The following is a 20,963-nucleotide window of genomic DNA, read 5'->3' as shown; positions in this document are numbered from 1 at the left end:
GAGGACACACTGCCCTCTGCTGGTGTGATGAGGTGGGCAGCTATGGCATAGGACAGTCACCCCTAGCAGTGATAGGAGGACACACTGTCCCCTGCTGGTGTGATGAGGTGGGCAGCTATGGCATAGGACAGTCACCCCTAGCAGTGATGGGAGGACACACTGCCCTCTGCTGGTGTGATGAGGTGGGGGGCATGTTATGGGACAGTCACCCCTAGCAGTGATGGGAGGACACACTGCCCTCTGCTGGTGTGATGAGGTGGGCAGCTATGATATAGGACAGTCACCCCTAGCAGTGATAGGAGGACACACTGCCCTCTGCTGGTGTGATGAGGTGGGCAGCTATGGCATAGGACAGTCACCCCTAGCAGTGATGGGAGGACACACTGCCCTCTGCTGGTGTGATGAGGTGGGCAGCTATGGTATAGGCTCACACGTGTATATCTGTACCTGTGAAATTCTCTGCTGGAATCAATGGCATTCATCACAGCATCAGTATCCATTAGTCATATGGAAAATCACCAGTGTGAACACGGCCTGAGAGCTTTATAAAAAAAAATAACTGACCTCACATCAGCTATAATAAGGGGGGGGGGTTTATGAGTGACTGTAATTATTCGGGTTGTTCTTTCGTTCATAAACAGCGCCACACTTGTCTATAGGCCATGCCTGGTATTACAGCTCAGCTCTATTGAAGGGAATCTGAAATATCACACATATAGATAAATTCTACCCAATTTTATAACTTTTATGTCTAGTTCATGTACTGAGCTTTAGTAGATGCAAACAGTTTTATTAAATATAAATTCAAGATTAGTGTGAGCATGATGAACACAGAGTCCACAGTATATAGTTTTGATGTCTAAAAAGGTCCAGCAACTCCCAGTCTGGCCACATATAGCTGTATATAGCGAGCATTGGAACCATAGTAATACATACATACGGCCGTTTTACAAGCCTCCTACTGACTTTGGTTGCACGACTTTGTTCCTGATTGATCGTATGATCAACTTCCATCTCTTCGAACCAGTTGCTTGGTCCTCAGACGCGTGTTTGGCGTTAGCTTCTCATCTCTTCCTTTCCGGGATCAGAGTCGGATGTCCTCAGATTTTTGGTCTGCATCTCCCTGACGGTAACCAAGCTTTGATCTAACGTTGTCCATGACTGACGTATATAAGAGCGGATGAATACAAGGGTTCAAAGCCACCAGACCCCTGGTTACCTGAAGGGCAGAGTGGATAGAAGAAGACCACTCACAAGACGGTGGCCTCAGTCTGTTAATGAGGTTGATGTTCCTCAGAATGTGGTAAGGTAGAAATGAGATGGAGTAAAGGGCCACCACGACGATGACCATAGTGACCACCTTCCTCTTATCTCTTGACTCGAGCCCATGACTTTTCCATACTGCTCTTGCGATACCGACGTATGAAAAAAGAGTGATCAGGAATGGGAGGCCGCATCCGAATCCGGCAAGGAACAGGCTGTATGGCAGGTATGAGGGCAGCATACTATGGAGAGCTGTCCCGATGCACTCCGTCACAGGTGGTTCATCCTTTGTTGTCGAAAACTTAAACACGGGTGCTGAGATGGTGCCGACTATCAGCCATACAATCACGCTGGCCACCTTGGCGTGCTTACTTTCTACATTACCCCTGGCGTAGAATGGGTACACCACTCCGACGTAGCGGTTGGCACTTATACACGTTATGAAGAAGATACTTCCATAGAGATTGCAATTGAACAGAAAACGTTCGATTTTACACAGGGCAACACCGAAAATCCAATTTTTGCCCATGAGATAGTACGCCACGAGAAGCGGAAGAGACAACGCATAGGCCAAGTCACTCACTGCAAGGTTCAGGGAGAAGATGATGCCAGCGTGGCTCTTCTTGGATCCTCTAGGTATCAGTAACCAGATGGCAAACCCATTCCCCAGCAGAGCCAGGAAGAACTCTACTCCGTAGACCGGAGCCAGGAAGTTGACTTGGACGTGAGAGAAGGAGTGGTTACACTTGGTGGTCTCCATGTGTCAATGGAGAAGGAGTCCTGCGTGGAGGGTACAACAAGAGGAGACCATGAATAACAGATACATCAACATATGGAGATCCTTAAAGAGCTCCCCGCATGCACACATGTACCCAACTACCTAACCACACGGAGCAAATAATACCGCCATACGCTGCATGCGGCTTCCTGCTAAACGGCTTACGCAGCTTTGTAGTCATCACACACCCATCTACAACACAGACACAGGATTTCCTATGGTATCACACTACTCTGAGGACAGGAAAACCAACCCGAAAATGCCCAACGCTACTGTGTTGTTTATGAAGAGTAAATGAAGCAGTAAAACCCTACAGTATATTATATTATAGGCCTTGATATGTAATCATATATGATATATAACAATCACTGGTTAATATAATAGGTGATGTCATGTATCAGGTAGATCTCCAGGTGATGACATATGTGGTGTCATGTATCAGGTAGATCTCCATTAGTGATGACATATGTGATGTCATGTATCAGGTAGATCTCCATTAGTGATGACATATGTGATGTCATGTATCAGGTAGATCTCCATTAGTGATGACATATGTGATGTCATGTATCAGGTAGATCTCCATTAGTGATGACATATGTGATGTCATGTATCAGGTAGATCTCCCAGTGATGACATATGTGATGTCATGTATCAGGTAGATCTTCATTAGTGATGACATATGTGATGTCATGTATCAGGTAGATCTCCATTAGTGGTGACATATGTGATGTCACGTATCAGGTAGATCTCCATTAGTGATGACATATGTGATGTCATGTATCAGGTAGATCTCCATTAGTGGTGACATATGTGATGTCATGTATCAGGTAGATCTCCCAGTGATGACATGGCAGCGGCCGTAATATCATATGTGATGTCATGAATCAGATAGATCTTCCAGAGATGACATATGTGATGTGACTGGTAGAAGCAGTAACATGTCACCTCTCATTTAAAATACAGGGCTCTACTCAGAGCTCCTTGTCTGTGCGGCCTAGTCCTTACTACTACACAGGCTGCATAGTGCTGTAGGCCGTGATGCCATGGCAGCTTGTATCCTACAGTGGTCCCTTGTGTCTATATATAATTTAGGATATGTCCACGGGTAGACACGTGGTCGTGTCAGCGTTGGGGCCCAGTTGCCCCATATACCAAGGACCTCTGTGTAGCAGGGCATGAAGTCATACTGAATAATGACAGACGGAAAATCTACTAAAATAGAAGAACAATACCTAACTGGACGTACAGAAGTGTGCTCAAATCATTACCGTGTGTAATATCCCTCTACTGTGACATCACTGTGTATATTATCTCTGTACTGTGACATCACTGTGTGTATTATCCCTGTACTGTGACATCACTTTGTGTATTATCTCTGTACTGTGACATCACTGTGTGTATTATCCCTGTACTGTGACATCACTGTGTATTATCTCTGTACTGTGACATCACTGTGTGTATTATTCCTGTACTGTGACATCACCATGTGTATTATCTTTGTACTGTGACATCACTGTGTATATTATCCCTGTACTGTGACATCACTGTGTGTATTATCCCTGCACTGTGACATCGCTGTGTGTATTATCCCTATATTCTGACATCACTGTGTGTATTATCTCTGTACTGTGACATCACTGTGTGTATTATCCCTATACTCTGACATCACTGTGTGTATTATCTCTTTACTGTGACATCACTGTGTGTATTATCCCTGTACTGTGACATCACTGTGTGTATTATACCTATACTGTGACATCACTGTGTGTATTATGCCTGTACTGTGACATCACTGTGTATTATCTCTGTACTGTGACATCACTGTGTGTATTATCCCTGTACTGTGACATCACTGTGTGTATTTACTTTGTACTGTGACATCACTGTGTGTATTATGCCTGTACTGTGACATCACTGTGTGTATTATCTCTGTACTGTGACATAACTGTGTGTATTATCCCTGTACTGTGACATCACTGTGTGTATTATCTCTGTACTGTGACATCCCTGTGTGTATTATTCCTGTACTGTGACATCACTGTGTGTATTATCCCTGTACTGTGATATCACTGTGTGTATTATCCCTGTACTGTGACATCACTGTGTGTATTATCCCTGTACTGTGACATCACTGTGTGTATTATCCCTGTACTGTGACATCACTGTGTGTATTATCCCTGTACTGTGACATCACTGTGTGTATTATCCCTGTACTGTGACATCACTGCGTGTATTATCCCTGTACTGTGACATCACTGCGTGTATTATCCCTGTACTGTGACATCACTGCGTGTATTATCTCAGTACTGTGACATCACTGCGTGTATTATCCCTGTACTGTGACATCACTGCGTGTATTATCCCTGTACTGTGACATCACTGCGTGTATTATCTCTGTACTGTGACATCACTGTGTGTATTATCCCTGTACTGTGACATCACTGTGTGTATTATCCCTGTACTGTGACATCACTGTGTGTATTATTTTGGATGATACTCTGGATGGAAGAGACTACAACATGTCAGATTGTCAGGATCACTGTCCAGACATCACTTCTGCACCCTGGCCATGACACTCCCACCCAAACCAACTTACCTGGGTCCTGGCGCTTCCTCCTGCAGAGCTGCGGGTTTGTTTCAGTTGACTCTTTGAAGCTTCTTTGGGCTTGAGTTCAGCACATTCCTCCTCGTGCTCTTGTGAGTTTGGTTCCTCTCCTCCCCCTTCCAGTAGTCTTCTCACCCACCGCCTCCTCCACCTCTTCATCCTCCTCCTCCTCTGTACACATGGGGTCCCTCCTGCCAGACACACATGAACCAAAATAATTCTCTATCATAACCAAAGAAGTGATTGAAGGATAAAACTGGTGTAAACAACATAAAAATGTATAAAAAAAAAAACATATTATAATTTTTCTTCCTAATGTCCTGTTTCGGAAGGGGAAATAAGTCTCCAATATTAATGACATAAGGCGGCCGGTTCTCCTGGTCTTACTATATCCTAACGCCGGCCTAAACCGATCCAGCTTAGAGGGGGTTTCCATTTCTAATAAAAAAGTAAAAAAAAAAAACTTACTGGCACAAAATAGAAGAAAAAAGCCAAATTTATCTCTGTGAAGGGTCCACACATCTCCAGTGGTAGCTCTCTTGTGCGTCACATTCATTGTGCACATGATCACTGAGCCATCCCCCCGACTCTGGTGGTCACATCTCGTTTATTCGGATCCAGGGATTGGCTCAAAAATAGCTGCAATACCAGACACATCCTATAGATAAGGGTGGCGCTGTTGCTGAAAAATTCAGCATCTGGGGGAAAATATATAATATTCAATGTATTATTTACGTGGGTAGTGGTAGGAAGTCAGGAATTTATAAAATGTTACACACCCCCATCCCCAGGGGTGAACCTAAACTCTCTGCTGCCTGAGGCGAGATATAGAACGGCGCCCCCTCCGCCCCATCCAGTAGTAATTTGTCAGGTTATTTTTTAGTAAGTGAGTTCTATGTGCAATGTCTCACACCCATACCGACATCCGGTGTGAAGAGACGCTCTTTTTAAGTGTCAGGTAACTCCGCCCCGCATCTTGCTACAGGTGAAGCCGCCTGAGGCAAGAGGCTCAGATGGAAGAAATGAATTCTTAAAAAGATATACGTCATGAGTGGGCCGAACATAACAATCATTCACAGCAGATATTTAACATTCTTGTGAAAATTAAATCTGTGCCGTGATTGGCAACAAAAACGGTCGATGTGTTCGGTGGATTATGGCTGAGGGGGTGGAGCATGACACCAAAAATCAGCAATTTTTCCCCAGAAGCCCCCCCAGTAATTATCTGATAATAGGAAATCAGCATGGCCACTATTTTTCTTTTCAGATTGTATTGTTCCCGCTTCCTTTTGTGTTGCACAGAGGTAGCAGCCCCCGCCCCCCACTCCCCTTTCCCGAGTTTGATCAATGCTTAGCTTGGGGAGACTGTTGTAGAATTACCCATCATACCCGGCGGCGCTGATCATAGATCAAACAATGCTATAATAAACTCTAGAGAAATTAAACCAAAAGTAAGGAGTAATAATAAAGTATGTGAACCCTCCACCTATAGATGCTGGGTGACACGCCATGTTTAGTGTGGCACAATACACACAATGCCCGCACTGTGCCAGTCTGACCCTCCTGATCCCAATTCGTTTCCTGAATTTGCATTACAAAGTGACACAGGAGAGACTATGAGAAGAGGAGGTCTGGCCAGGACTCCAGCGCGGGGTTAAATTCCTCACATTGCTCTCACTTTTTTGGGCCCCTTCCCCCAAGCAATCAGTGTTTACTCCCACACATGTCACTGCTTCTTACAGGAAACCAGATGTCCACCAGTGATGGAAAGGTGTGGAGATATCTCCTGCTCTACCCTTGGAGAGGGGGTAACAGAAACAGCCATTCTAGTCACCTTCATCTGCTACTGTCCCTAATACAGGGTTAAAGTACAGGCCTGGGGGCTACCAAGTGAGAAAGAAAGGAGCACAACCGGTTTGGGCGGTGGCCTGGGAACCGAGACCTCTAGGGGGGCACATGTCCACCCAAACCTACCACTGAGAAGGTCCTTCACCAATGAAATCCTCATATATATGTTCCTGTTCTCCATACACATGTACACGAGAGGCATTTCAGGACCTTAGAAGGTCCTGAAACCACAGATTGAAAGCAGCAGAAGGGACACATCCTCCATTCTCCAAGAAACTTGATTCTAGATGTAGGAAGTGACTCCAGACTTGTAGGGGCTATAATAATCATACAGCCCAGGGACCATGGCAGGTTTAATCTGCCCTACAATTCCCATAACATAGTGATAATCATACATTTCTAGTTACCCCTACCACTAGGGGCAGCTTACTGAATAAATATGTATATGCCGTTCACCAATGCTAAGTATTATAAGTAAACAATGCCATAATAAGAACAGAGAGGCCATGATAGGAAAGTGGGGTTCTCTTGTGTAGATTCACAGCAGCACATGTGAGAGCAAGAGCAGACTACACAGGGCTTGTATGTAGTCTGCAACCATGGAGACACATTGGAACTGTGTAACTGTAACAGGGGTCATGGGACTTACGTCATCCAATGAGTGTGGCTTCCTTGGAAGCTTCACAGGACGTGAAGTCCTATGTCTACGGAGGCCACTTGTTGGATAAAGGTGGTCCTGTGACCCCTTGAAACTGGTCTGAACACTGGAAGTATATGATTTTTTTTTCACCCTGTGCCCCATATTCCTGTAAAACCCCCTTAAGAGGAACATGAAGTTTGGACTTAGCTGGGCATGCCCATGAATTTCTTCACAGGTTCATGGTTCTCCTCAGGTCACGTTTTTTACCCCGATTCATCTCTTATACTACCCCCACCCTGTATAAGAGACGATTAAATATTTACCCATAATCCCAGCATTGTGCCTTCCGTGTACTTTTTATACTGGATCAATAAAGTTATTCAAATACATACGTTATATAATCCCGTGCATCTATCAGAGCTATTTATTTTACGCTGTGACCTTAGTGACTCCTTAGAGACTTTAGGGACCATATTCACTCCTTCCCCTTCTCTTCCTGCTGGAATGGCCACGATTGGCTATTATTCTGATCCCGCCCTTTTTAGCCCTCGGGTGCCAAGGCATCTAGCTAGTTGCTCCTCACCCCTTCCCCAATGCTGAGACATAATCACAGGGTTTTGATGGGATCTGCCATAGTCCAAACAATCTAAGAAGAGGAAAGCCGAGCCTCTAGCGCCACCAAGAGGCGGATTAAGTCGTCCACGGGTCTTGAGTGGTATGAAAATTGTGGGTCATTACAAATCTAATGACTTCCTTTAAATGATATTAGAATCAAACTACTTAGAAAAGGAGGGGTTCTGCAGAATGAGGACCTTTGGGTGACCTATGCAGAATCTTCAAAGGTCCATATGTATGTACACTCACCGGCCACTTTATAAGGTACACCTGTCCAACTGCTCGTTAAGACTTAATTTCTAATCAGCCAATCACATGGCGGCAACTCAGTGCATTTAGGCATGTAGACATGGTCAAGACAATCTCCTGCAGTTCAAACCGAGCATCAGTATGGGGAAGAAAGGTGATTTGAGGCCTTTGAACGTGGCATAGTTGTTGGTGCCAGAAGGGCTGGTCTGAGTATTTCAGAAACTGCTGATCTACTGGGATTTTCACACACAACCATCTCTAGGGTTTACAAAGAATGGTCCGAAAAAGAAAAAACATCCAGTGAGCGGCAGTTCTGTGGGCGGAAATGCCTTGTTGATGCCAGAGGTCAGAGGAGAATGGGCAGACTGGTTTGAGCTGATAGAAAGGCAACAGTGACTCAAATCGCCACCCGTTACAACCAAGGTAGGCAGAAGAGCATCTCTGAACGCACAGTACGTTGAACTTTGAGGCAGATGGGCTACAGCAGCAGAAGACCACACCGGGTGCCACTCCTTTCAGCTAAGAACAGGAAACTGAGGCTACAATTTGCACAAGCTCATCGAAATTGGACAGTAGAAGATTGGAAAAACGTTGCCTGGTCTGATGAGTCTCGATTTCTGCTGCGACATTCGGATGGTTGGGTCAGAATTTGGCGTCAGCAACATGAAAGCATGGATCCATCCTGCCTTGTATCAACGGTTCAGGCTGGTGGTGTCATGGTGTGGGGAATATTTTCTTGGCACTCTTTGGGCCCCTTGGTACAACGCCACAGCCTACCTGAGTATTGTTGCTGACCATGTCCATCCCTTTATGAGCACAATGTACCCTGTAACATCTGATGGCTACTTTCAGCAGGATAATGCGCCATGTCATAAAGCTGGAATCATCTCAGACTGGTTTCTTGATCATGACAAAGAGGTCACTGGACTCAAATGGCCTCCACAGTCACCAGATCTCAATCCAATAGAGCATCTTTGGGATGTGGTGGAACGAGAGATTCGCATCATGGATGTGCAGCCAACAAATCTGCGGCAACTGTGTGATGCCATCATGTCAATATGGACCAAAATCTCTGAGGAATGCTTCCAGCACCTTGTTGTATCTATGCCACAAAGAATTGAGGCAGTTCTGAAGGCAAAAGGGGGTCCAACCCGTTACTAGCATGGTGTACCTAATAAAGTGGCCGGTGGGTGTATATGTCTGTGTGTGTGTGTTGAGAGCTTGAGGATTTCCTGGCTGTAGGTCCTTCTCTCTATTATCTCTACAGGGCAGCATCAAACTTGGCGATTGGTGGAGGAGATTATGGGCCACCTAGAAACCTTGGACCTCGGCTGACCGCCCTAGCGGCCTATATTATAATCCAGTACTGGTGCCACCTGTTGGAAGGTAGCAGTCATGTAACTAGAGATGAGTGAACCTGAAGTTTGAGTTGGGGTTCAGCCGCATGATCCAGACTTATTGCCAGGTCCTGCAAATTGACGCCACTAGCAACTAACCATGGCCATGATTGGCCAGGGGTTGTGTGGAGGCAAGTGAACCCCAAACACAAAGGTCGGGTGCACTAATCTCTGATTTTAACCTCTACAAAGTAGTGATGGGAATTCTGGATCTTCTTAGTGAGCTGGCTCATTAGGCTCCTCTCGCTAAAAAGAACCGGCTCTTCTGGCTCCTGAACCGCTCCTTATTAAATATATAATAGGGAGCTGCAGGCCAGTCAGTCACCCTACGCCACTCCACTTTTAACCCGATTTTTAAAGGGGGCATGGTGAGTCGTATAGAGGCGGGGCGTAGTGAACTATAGGCTCACTGAGGTGAGCCGGCTCAAGTCGTTCATGCGAATGAGCCGGCTCTTTGTGCCGGCTTGTTTGCGAACGACCCATCACTACTATGTCTCCTGCGTTGTGTATCTTGCTCTGTACCGCACTTCTTCTCCATCTTTATCCAAGTATCTGTTCACATTTTAATCAAATGAACCTCGGATCAGTAACCGTGTAGACCATGGCTTGGTGTTAAAGGTCACGTATTGCTGTGGGTAGTGGTGGGGCGATAGTCACGGCAGGAAAAACCTTCCCGAGTTTCCTTCCTACACGTCACTGTGCTCTTGTTATATGAGTTTCTTCTCTATTCCGGAATCTCTAGGAATTCTGGATTTTTGCATATAACGTTGATTATTTTTTTCAAATTTAAGAATTGTCAGTGGGCAGCCGCCAGCACAGGATTATGGGAAGATTAACAAGGACACGGGGGGAGGGGGGGGGGAATGATAAAAGAGAGATAAATTTCAGAGATCCCCGTCCCGCTAAATAGAGGAATTATCAGTGCGGACGTTTCCTGGAAGGAAGGAGACGACAGTCTTATGTACTGGGCCTGTACTTCATAACCTCCGGCTACGTGTATTCTGTTACGTATCATCTGGACACTGTATGTTGGTACAGTTAGGGCAGTGTATGGCAGTATTATTTTGCTACTATATACAATGGGTATGGAAAGTTTTCAGATCCCTTTAAATTTTTCATTCTTTGTTTCATTGCAGCCAATTGGTAAGATTAATGTACATTCTGCATGACATCTTTACAGAAGAGAAATGTAGATAATTTTGCCAATTTATTAAACAAGAAAAACTGGAATATCACTTAGTCAAAGGTATTCAGACCCTTTGCTGTGACGCTCATATTCATCTCATGTGCTGACCATATTCATCTGATCCTCCTTGAAATGTGTCAAGGAAATACTATTCTTGAATGTGTAAGATTTGTTGATCTATTGGGCAATTACAAACTTGGTTGAAATATGTAGCATCCATTGAAGCGTCCAGGCCTCATTTACAACATCCTGGACATCCTTACAACCTGATAAACTCTGACCTGCAGAATGTTCTCTGGTGACCTCAAAAGCCATTTGGTCACCTCTCCTCTGCACCTACCCCCACCCCTGCATCTAGCATTTTGGAAACAAAGAACTGTTTAATTATTCCTGGACTCTCCCCCCTCATTAACACTTTGCCCAATCGTGAATGACCCTCTGGACTAATTAATGATTGGGAGGTTCTGAAATCTGAACCAAACTGAGAAGTTATAAAACAATATGAAATCCAAGAATTGGTGTTCACATTTTGGGGGCTGCTTGACAAGCTGAGTGTGTCCCTTATTTCTCCCACCTCCAGGGATCAGGATTTACTATAAGTTTGTAAGTTTCTGTTATTTTTCTCCCTTTTTATTTTATAACTGTTTTGCCGTGTTGTGTGTCATTTTATTTTGTAATTCTTTTGTTTTTAATATCTTTTTATGCACTGATCAACTTTTTGTAATTAAAGCTTTTCACTTTAATTTTGGTCCCTGTATGCTCTGCGAACTCATAGCCTTGTGAAGTGTGCTTAGCTGTGTGACTGCTAAAGTGCTGAGTGTGACAAGCTGACTGCTTGAGAGCAAGAGTTGATGTAGAGTGGGATACTTATTGGTCCCGGTATAAATGCAATAAGTGGTGGCAGCGGGTCTGGTTCTGGTGCTGGAGCTGTATGAGGTGTGATTTAGGCTCAATTTGTGTCCTGAGTGAAAGGTGAGCGCAAGTTTGAGTAGGCTAAATTAACCCGTACAGTTGCACCCCACGTCACGTGACGAGGCGGCGGCGTCCTCGCCGTGACAAATTGGTGGCAGCGGTGGGATAAATTCATTTTTGTCAGAGCATTAAGTGTTGGGATTAAGTAACTAACCCCTGCACTTAAGGACTAGTGGAATCCTTGCGAGGAGTACCCTAGTTTTACACGGACCAAATCAGTGCTGTTCTAAGACACACGTGCAAACAGTTTCCCTTCCCCGTTTTTCTTTTCTATCTTTTATTTGGCAAAGGTTGCACTCAGTGATGGCAACCATCTACAAGAGACAGAGCAAGGAGGCTCTAGTCCACCTCTGTGAGCAGAGAGGTATCGACCCGGCTGACAAGTCCAAAGAGCTGCTGGTTTGTGCTTTGATGGAGCAAGATGCAGAGCAAGGATCTGGCACGGCTCAAGGGAGCCAAGATATGGACATTAATCCTGGAAGAGTTTCCCCTGAGGCTACCCACAGCAGGAGCCCTCAGGAAGGCATGGATGTGTCTCTACAAATGGCCCTACAGCAGCTAGGTGAATGTGATCCTAGCCTGCGCCTGCAGCTTATCCTTCAATTTAATCAGGCGGCCGCAGCGCGAGAGGAGAGAGCAGCGCGAGAGAAGGAGAGAGCGGCCGCAGAGCGAGAGAAGGAGAGAGCAGCCGCAGAGCGAGAGAAGGAGAGAGCAGCCGCAGAGCGAGAGAAGGAGAGAGCAGCCGCAGAGCGCCAGGCTGATAGAGAATTCAGGCTGGAAATGGCGCGTATTGAAAGGGGTATCAATTCTGTGCAACCCCAATCCCAAGATGTAGACCCCAAAAGACCTCGTCAAGAACGTTTTCCAGTACTGGACAAGGATGGGGACTTGGACATTTTTCTGCGATCTTTTGAGAAGACCTGCAGACAATACCATCTGCCCCGTGAGCAGTGGGCACAGTATTTGAGCCCAGGGCTAAGAGGCAAAGCCCTGGAAGTATTTGCTGACCTTCCTCTTGAGCTTGATGAGGACTATGATGCTATAAAAGCTGCTTTGATTAAAAAGTACAACTTAACTCCAGAGGTGTACCGCAAGAAGTTCCGGAGCGTAAAGCGAGGACCAACTGACAGCTACGCTGATACAGTAGGCAACTTACGGACTACCTTTCTACAGTGGACCCGAGGACTTTCTGTCAACAGCCGTGAGGACCTGGAGGATCTCATGATAAAAGATCAATTTCTGCACATTTGTCCTGTGGATGTACGACAGTTTGTTTGTGACAGGGAGCCTAAAACTGCGGATGAAGCTGCGCAGATTGCAGACTCCTACACCGCCAACCGGATGCCTGAAGCAAAGAGGGAAACTTCCCCCCAAAGGTCCACCAGCTGGAAGGAGAAACAAGCCAGGACAACATCACAACCTTCTGTCTCCAAAGTGGGTGAGAACATTACACTGAGGGAGTCTATAAATCAGGGGGATATGCGCAAATGTTTTAATTGTAACAAAGTGGGTCATCTGAGGTCTGCGTGCCCAGAGAGAGGGGCAACTGTCTACTCTACAGTACCAGTAGTCATGCTGCTTTCTGGTGATATGGAGAAATTACAGCACCACATGCAGACTGTGATAGTGGGTGATAGAGTCACCCAGGGATTAAGAGACTCAGGGGCAAGTTATTCATTGGTTCGCCCTGAGGTTATAAACCCTGAGGACATCCTTCCAGAAAAGACTTTGCCTGTGAAGGGGATAACTGGATGCCATCCAGGAGTGCCCGTTGCCAAGGTTTTTATGGACTGGGGTTCTGGTAGAGGTATCAGACAAGTGGGAGTGTCACAAGAATTGCCTGTGGATGTATTGTTGGGAAATGATTTGGGAAAAATGACAACTGTGTATGTGCCTGATGTACAACAATCATATGAGAAAATGGGCAGAAGCCCAAGGGGACTGGTCTGGGAAGGAGGACAGGATAGCAAGAGCAAGGCTATGCCTGCTCCAGAACCAGAGGTGTCCCAGTATGAGGAAGCTAAGAGGGAGGGGGTGGTAAATGGGCCCCCAGAGATAACCCTGCAGTCAGCAGATATGGTGAAGGGTGTGAGAGGCTGCCAAGATGGAGTCTCTGAATCTGCACCTCAAAGCTCTAAGGTCCTGAGTGTGGATCTGGTGGAGGCCATTACTCAAGGAGAGGTCCTAGAGCAGACCAGAGGTGTCAAGATGAGTAGGGCTCAGAGCATGAGCCACAAAGATGCCTCTACTCAGACTGGGGAGATGCAGTGTGTCTATGAGCCAAAGACAGCGTGTACACTAGAACCAGTGCTGAGAGAGGAGACTGGGGTCCACAGTGAGGTCGGGTTCCCAGTGATGAGTGTTGCCAGTGCAGTTTTGGGGAGCGATCAGAAAGGGGAGCAGGGGCATAGGGACTCTGAGGAGAGCGTTCAGTCAGTGGTCCAACCTAATCCCTGTAGTATAAATGGTAAAGAGAGGAACCCTAATAGCTGTACAGCTGGAAAACCAAAGCATAATGTAATTGGGTACAGTAGTCCTACACTTAACTACATTGGTATTTCATCCAGCAGGGAGAGGGTTAAACGTTTCACACTTGGGAGAGGGGACACAGAACTTAGTGTTTCTGCAGCACAAAGCCATAAAGTCAGCAGGGGGTCCCAGCACAGCAGTGTACAAGTGACCAGGGGAGATATTACTTGGCCTTATACACAGGACAAAGGGCCAGATGGTTGATGTGCACAGGTATTCACATCTTATGGCAATGATTTTTATGGTACTGAACTTCTGCTATGTATTATTGGTAATTGGCTTGGGAAAATTTAAAATGGCGTGGGTCATTTCAAATTTGCCCAATCTTGAAAGGGGGAGGTGTCAAGGAAATACTATTCTTGAATGTGTAAGATTTGTTGATCTATTGGGCAATTACAAACTTGGTTGAAATATGTAGCATCCATTGAAGCGTCCAGGCCTCATTTACAACATCCTGGACATCCTTACAACCTGATAAACTCTGACCTGCAGAATGTTCTCTGGTGACCTCAAAAGCCATTTGGTCACCTCTCCTCTGCACCTACCCCCACCCCTGCATCTAGCATTTTGGAAACAAAGAACTGTTTAATTATTCCTGGACTCTCCCCCCTCATTAACACTTTGCCCAATCGTGAATGACCCTCTGGACTAATTAATGATTGGGAGGTTCTGAAATCTGAACCAAACTGAGAAGTTATAAAACAATATGAAATCCAAGAATTGGTGTTCACATTTTGGGGGCTGCTTGACAAGCTGAGTGTGTCCCTTATTTCTCCCACCTCCAGGGATCAGGATTTACTATAAGTTTGTAAGTTTCTGTTATTTTTCTCCCTTTTTATTTTATAACTGTTTTGCCGTGTTGTGTGTCATTTTATTTTGTAATTCTTTTGTTTTTAATATCTTTTTATGCACTGATCAACTTTTTGTAATTAAAGCTTTTCACTTTAATTTTGGTCCCTGTATGCTCTGCGAACTCATAGCCTTGTGAAGTGTGCTTAGCTGTGTGACTGCTAAAGTGCTGAGTGTGACAAGCTGACTGCTTGAGAGCAAGAGTTGATGTAGAGTGGGATACTTATTGGTCCCGGTATAAATGCAATAAGTGGTGGCAGCGGGTCTGGTTCTGGTGCTGGAGCTGTATGAGGTGTGATTTAGGCTCAATTTGTGTCCTGAGTGAAAGGTGAGCGCAAGTTTGAGTAGGCTAAATTAACCCGTACAGTTGCACCCCACGTCACGTGACGAGGCGGCGGCGTCCTCGCCGTGACAAAATGGTTCTGCTCTTTCATTGGCGTCCAGCGGTGTTTAATTAAACTGATTGGACTTGATTAGGAAAGGCACACTCCAGACTATATAATACCTCACAGCTCACAGTGCATGTCACAGCACATGAAAATCATAAGGTCTAAGGAACTGCCCAAGGAGCACAGAGACAGATCTGGCCAAGGTTACAAAAGAATTTCTGCAGCACTCAAGGTTCCTAAGTGGCCTCCATAATCCTTTAAAGGATGATGTCTGGGACAACTACAACTCATCCTCGACCTGGCCGCCCAGCCTAACTAAGCAATCGTGGGATAAGATCCTTGGTGAGAGAGGTAAAGAAGAACCCCCATATCGCTTCAGCCTCCACCAGTCAGGGCATTATGGTGCAAGACATATGAAAGCTGCATACAGTATGCAAAACACATGAAGGTCTCCCAGACCAAAATGATATAGATATCATCTTTACACTATATACATTGCTACTATGTGGCCAGTGTATTATACAGCTAAAGCATATGTGGACAGAGGGCCGGCGAAAAGCTGTGACAAACTGGTCAAGTGCTCAGTGCCCCCACCATTGGCCATCCGGGTGGGTGACTCGGGCAGCTGCCCAAATTGCCCACCAGCAGTACGGACCTGCAGTAAAAAGTGTTAAGACAAAGGTGCCATTGACATGCAGAGCGGGGCAAACAAGACCTGTGTGTCTGCCCTGCTCTGTACAGTTTGGAGGTCCCAGGCGGCGTATGATGAAGTCATCACATACTGCCCGCAATGGTGCACAGACATGCGACCCAACTGAAGTGCCAGGAGAAGAGAGATGCCATCGGCATTGGAACAGGGAGGTAAGTATTGGGAACTGTAAATAAACTGTGAGTGGGGATGCTTATTAATTATGCGGGTGCTGCACACAAATGAGGGGGCTGTATATAGACTGTGGGGGGTGATGAAGGGCTATATATAGACTGTGGGGGTTATCGGGGGGCCTGTATTTGGACCATGAAGACATCTGGCGGTGGTATCAGCAGTGAAAAGTCGCTGAAGTCCTCCTCCTTACAGAACAGATCATCCCCTGTGAGGTACTAGATGCCACTAATGTCTGTGTCACTGACTGATACTAGTGTGTGAGACAGTGTCAGTCATTAGTGATGCTGTTATATATTCTGCACTCCATGTATCGGTTCTGTGTGAGCGGAGTATGGCGGTATTATGGGCAGTAGTATGGCGGTATTATGGGCAGTAGTATGGCGGTATTATGGGCAGGAATCTGTGCAGAAGTCTATGAACTGAGAACTTTACATACATTTTATGGAAGGATGTGGGTAGGAAATGGGCAGAGGCTGATATTTATAGCTTTTCTCTACTCGCAGAACAGCCCAAATATGTTACCAGATAAATAATCCTAACAGCACTGGTACTGGGGAAGCACAGGGAGGACAGACCCTTACCCCAAGGGCCATATGTGATTTCTTCTGCTGTAAACATGGCGCCATCTGCTTGTAAGACGAGGTGTTATCTCCCCCCGGTGACTATGGCGCCATCTGCTTGTAAGAAAAGGTGTTATCTCCCCGGTGACTATGGCGCCATCTACTTGTAAGACAAGGTGTTATCTCCCCGGTGACTATGGCGCCATCTGCTTGTAAGACGAGGTGTTATCTCCCCCGGTGACTATGGCGCCATCTGCTTGTAAGACGAGGTGTTATCTCCCCCCGGTGACTATGGCGCCATCTGCTTGTAAGAAAAGGTGTTATCTCCCCGGTGACTATGGCGCCATCTACTTGTAAGACAAGGTGTTATCTCCCCGGTGACTATGGCGCCATCTGCTTGTAAGACGAGGTGTTATCTCCCCCGGTGACTATGGCGCCATCTGCTTGTAAGACAAGGTGTTATCTCCCCCGGTGACTATGGCGCCATCTACTTGTAAGACAAGGTGTTATCTCCCCGGTGACTATGGCGCCATCTGCTTGTAAGACGAGGTGTTATCTCCCCCGGTGACTATGGCGCCATCTGCTTGTAAGACAAGGTGTTATCTCCCCCGGTGACTATGGCGCCATCTGCTTGTAAGACGAGGTGTTATCTCCCCCGGTGACTATGGCGCCATCTGCCTGTAAGACGAGGTGTTATCTCCCCCGGTGACTATGGGGCCATCTGCTTGTAAGAAAAGGTGTTATCTCCCCCGGTGACTATGGCGCCATCTGCCTGTAAGACGAGGTGTTATCTCCCCCAGTGACTATGGCGCCATCTGCCTGTAAGACGAGGTGTTATCTCCCCCGGTGACTATGGCGCCATCTGCTTGTAAGACAAGGTGTTATCTCCCCCGGTGACTATGGCGCCATCTGCTTGTAAGACAAGGTGTTATCTCCCCCGGTGACTATGGCGCCATCTGCTTGTAAGACAAGGTGTTATCTCCCCCGGTGACTATGGCGCCATCTGCTTGTAAGACGAGGTGTTATCTCCCCCGGTGACTATGGCGCCATCTGCTTGTAAGACGAGGTGTTATCTCCCCCGGTGACTATGGCGCCATCTGCTTGTAAGACGAGGTGTTATCTCCCCCCGGTGACTATGGCGCCATCTGCTTGTAAGACGAGGTGTTATCTCCCCGGTGACTATGGCGCCATCTGCTTGTAAGACGAGGTGTTATCTCCCCCGGTGACTATGGCGCCATCTGCTTGTAAGACAAGGTGTTATCTCCCCCGGTGACTATGGCGCCATCTGCTTGTAAGACGAGGTGTTATCTCCCCCGGTGACTATGGCGCCATCTGCCTGTAAGACGAGGTGTTATCTCCCCCGGTGACTATGGCGCCATCTGCCTGTAAGACGAGGTGTTATCTCCCCCGGTGACTATGGCGCCATCTGCCTGTAAGACGAGGTGTTATCTCCCCCGGTGACTATGGCGCCATCTGCTTGTAAGAAAAGGTGTTATCTCCCCCGGTGACTATGGCGCCATCTGCCTGTAAGACGAGGTGTTATCTCCCCCGGTGACTATGGCGCCATCTGCCTGTAAGACGAGGTGTTATCTCCCCCGGTGACTATGGCGCCATCTGCTTGTAAGACAAGGTGTTATCTCCCCCCGGTGACTATGGCGCCATCTGCTTGTAAGACAAGGTGTTATCTCCCCCGGTGACTATGGCGCCATCTGCTTGTAAGACAAGGTGTTATCTCCCCCGGTGACTATGGCGCCATCTGCTTGTAAGACAAGGTGTTATCTCCCCCGGTGACTATGGCGCCATCTGCTTGTAAGACAAGGTGTTATCTCCCCCGGTGACTATGGCGCCATCTGCTTGTAAGACAAGGTGTTATCTCCCCCGGTGACTATGGCGCCATCTGCTTGTAAGACGAGGTGTTATCTCCCCCGGTGACTATGGCGCCATCTGCTTGTAAGACAAGGTGTTATCTCCCCCGGTGACTGGCGCCATCTGCTTGTAAGACGAGGTGTTATCTCCCCTGGTGACTATGGCGCCATCTGCTTGTAAGACAAGGTGTTATCTCCTCCGGTGACTATGGCGCCATCTGCCTGTAAGACAAGGTGTTATCTCCCCCCGGTGACTATGGCGCCATCTGCTTGTAAGACAAGGTGTTATCTCCCCCGGTGACTATGGCGCCATCTGCTTATAAGACAAGGTGTTATCTCCACCGGTGACTATGGCGCCATCTGCTTGTAAGACAAGGTGTTATCTCCCCGGTGACTATGGCGCCATCTGCTTGTAAGACAAGGTGTTATCTCCCCCGGTGACTATGGCGCCATCTGCTTGTAAGACAAGGTGTTATCTCCCCCGGTGACAGTGGCGCCATCTGCTTGTAAGACGAGGTGTTATCTCCCCCGGTGACTATGGCGCCATCTGCTTGTAAGACAAGGTGTTATCTCCCCCGGTGACTATGGCGCCATCTGCTTGTAAGACAAGGTGTTATCTCCCCCGGTGACTATGGCGCCATCTGCAGCTATAAAGTTTTCAATCTTATATACATGAATCTTGAAAAAATTGTTTAAGATTAAGAAAACACATGCAGCTTTCTTTCGAAAACAGCGCCACCTGTTCCCGCAGGCTGGATGTGGCACTGCAGCTGAGATTAATTCATTTCAACAGAGACAAAAGTCAACACCCCACAGTTGTCGTACTGGTTGTCACTCAATTTTACCTAAAAAAGTTGAATCAGGTGTGACGAGATTAGAAATGTCAGGCTTAAAGATCCTACCACTGTGATAATGGCCGACCATACAAGGACTCACCCTCATGATGTGTCCATCGCCTCCTCCAGATGTAAAGAAGCTCAGGCCATCAGCTCTATGACATGAATGTTGTGGCAGCCGCCTGGCATTGAGGAGGAGGGGGAAGATGTGGTTAGAAGGATGATGCCACGTGATGGGCCAGACCCAGAAAAGAGGAACCAACAACAAGAGATAAAAAAATAAATAAATAAATCAGGAGACGTGTGACCAGTCCTCACCACTTCTGTCTGTGAACCCGCTGCCCTCGATGGCCAATACAATGTTATTGGGTGGCACAAGTAGTAGTCACACCAAGGATCCTGTGTCTGAGGGGGTCTGAAGGCCCTCTGCCACATAACATCAGTATTACAAGTATTGGCAGATGGAACAGATTTTGCAGTGTAGGACTGGAGTTCTTTGGGCACACCACATAAGATAATCATGGGGCACACCCTCCATCAACCCCTAGTAGCCTCCAACTTTGGTTGCCTTCTGTCAGACCTCTGTATTGTGTTAGACCCCCGGCTCACAGATATTTCTTAGATTTTCTAGTATTTGAAAGCCATAAAATCCTGAAGTTAGGTACCTAAAAAAACCATGTGACTTGATCAGTATTGGACTGGCGAACGGAAGAATCGGAGAATCCTCCAGTGGGCCAGTCCAACACTGATTGAGTCACATGGTTTATTTAGGTACCTAACTTCAGGATTTTATGGCTTTTATGACGGTAAAAAAATCTAAGAAATATCCGTTAGGCCACACAGTGCCTAAGGTATCGCTGCCGTAACTTCTGCACTGCCTGCTGCAGCTAAGGACTTCCCACTTGACAATAAGCAGCCTAATACGAATACTGGGTGTTATGGCACTGATTGCTTGGGAATGGTGGGAGAAAATTGTTTCAGAGTCAGTGGATCGGCGCCTATAAAAAGTCACAATAAAGTGGAAGTGGTAGAGGGCCTTCTCTTCTGGAGAAGAAGAAAATACAAAAGGTACTGCATACAGAATACGTGGAGGTCATACAAATTACTCAGCCTCATCAGAAACATGCCCAAGCCTTGTAGAGAGGTCACGCACACTACTGAGCCTCATAAGAAACATGCCAAAGCCTTGTAGAAAAGTCATACAGGCATGTGGTAGCCACACACACTACTGAGCTTCATAAGGTACACGCCCAAGCCTTGTGGGGAGGTCATACAGGCATGTGCAGGTCACTAAAACTACTGAGCCTCATGAGGAGCATGCCCTGGCCTTGTAGGGAGGTCATACAGGCACGTGGAGGCCACACACAATACTGAGCCTCATCAGGAGCATGCCGAGGCGTTGTAGGGAGGTCATACAGGCACGTGGAGGCCACACACAATACTGATCCTCATAAGGAGTATGCAGAGATGTTGTAGGGAGTGCTGAGCCTCATCAGGAG

At 46.7% G+C, this 20,963-nt stretch overlaps 1 protein-coding gene across 1 annotated transcript; it reads right to left on the bottom strand.

Moving 5' to 3' along the window:
* Positions 1–740: 740 nt before the first annotated feature.
* Positions 741–19,663, bottom strand: P2RY11 (purinergic receptor P2Y11). The gene is made up of 3 exons (XM_072149459.1): positions 19,565–19,663; positions 4,638–4,837; positions 741–2,043 (listed from the first exon to the last, which is right to left on the bottom strand). Exon 3 carries the CDS (start codon positions 2,021–2,023, stop codon positions 1,085–1,087), a length of 939 nt encoding a protein of 312 aa, XP_072005560.1. The 5' UTR covers positions 2,024–2,043; positions 4,638–4,837; positions 19,565–19,663; the 3' UTR covers positions 741–1,084.
* Positions 19,664–20,963: the final 1,300 nt, after the last annotated feature.

This window comes from Engystomops pustulosus, chromosome 4 (genome assembly GCF_040894005.1).
Source record: "Engystomops pustulosus chromosome 4, aEngPut4.maternal, whole genome shotgun sequence".
NCBI classification, from domain to species: domain Eukaryota; kingdom Metazoa; phylum Chordata; class Amphibia; order Anura; family Leptodactylidae; genus Engystomops; species Engystomops pustulosus.
The sequence above is the reverse complement of the archived record's forward strand: the minus strand, read 5'-3'. Positions and strand labels throughout refer to the sequence as shown.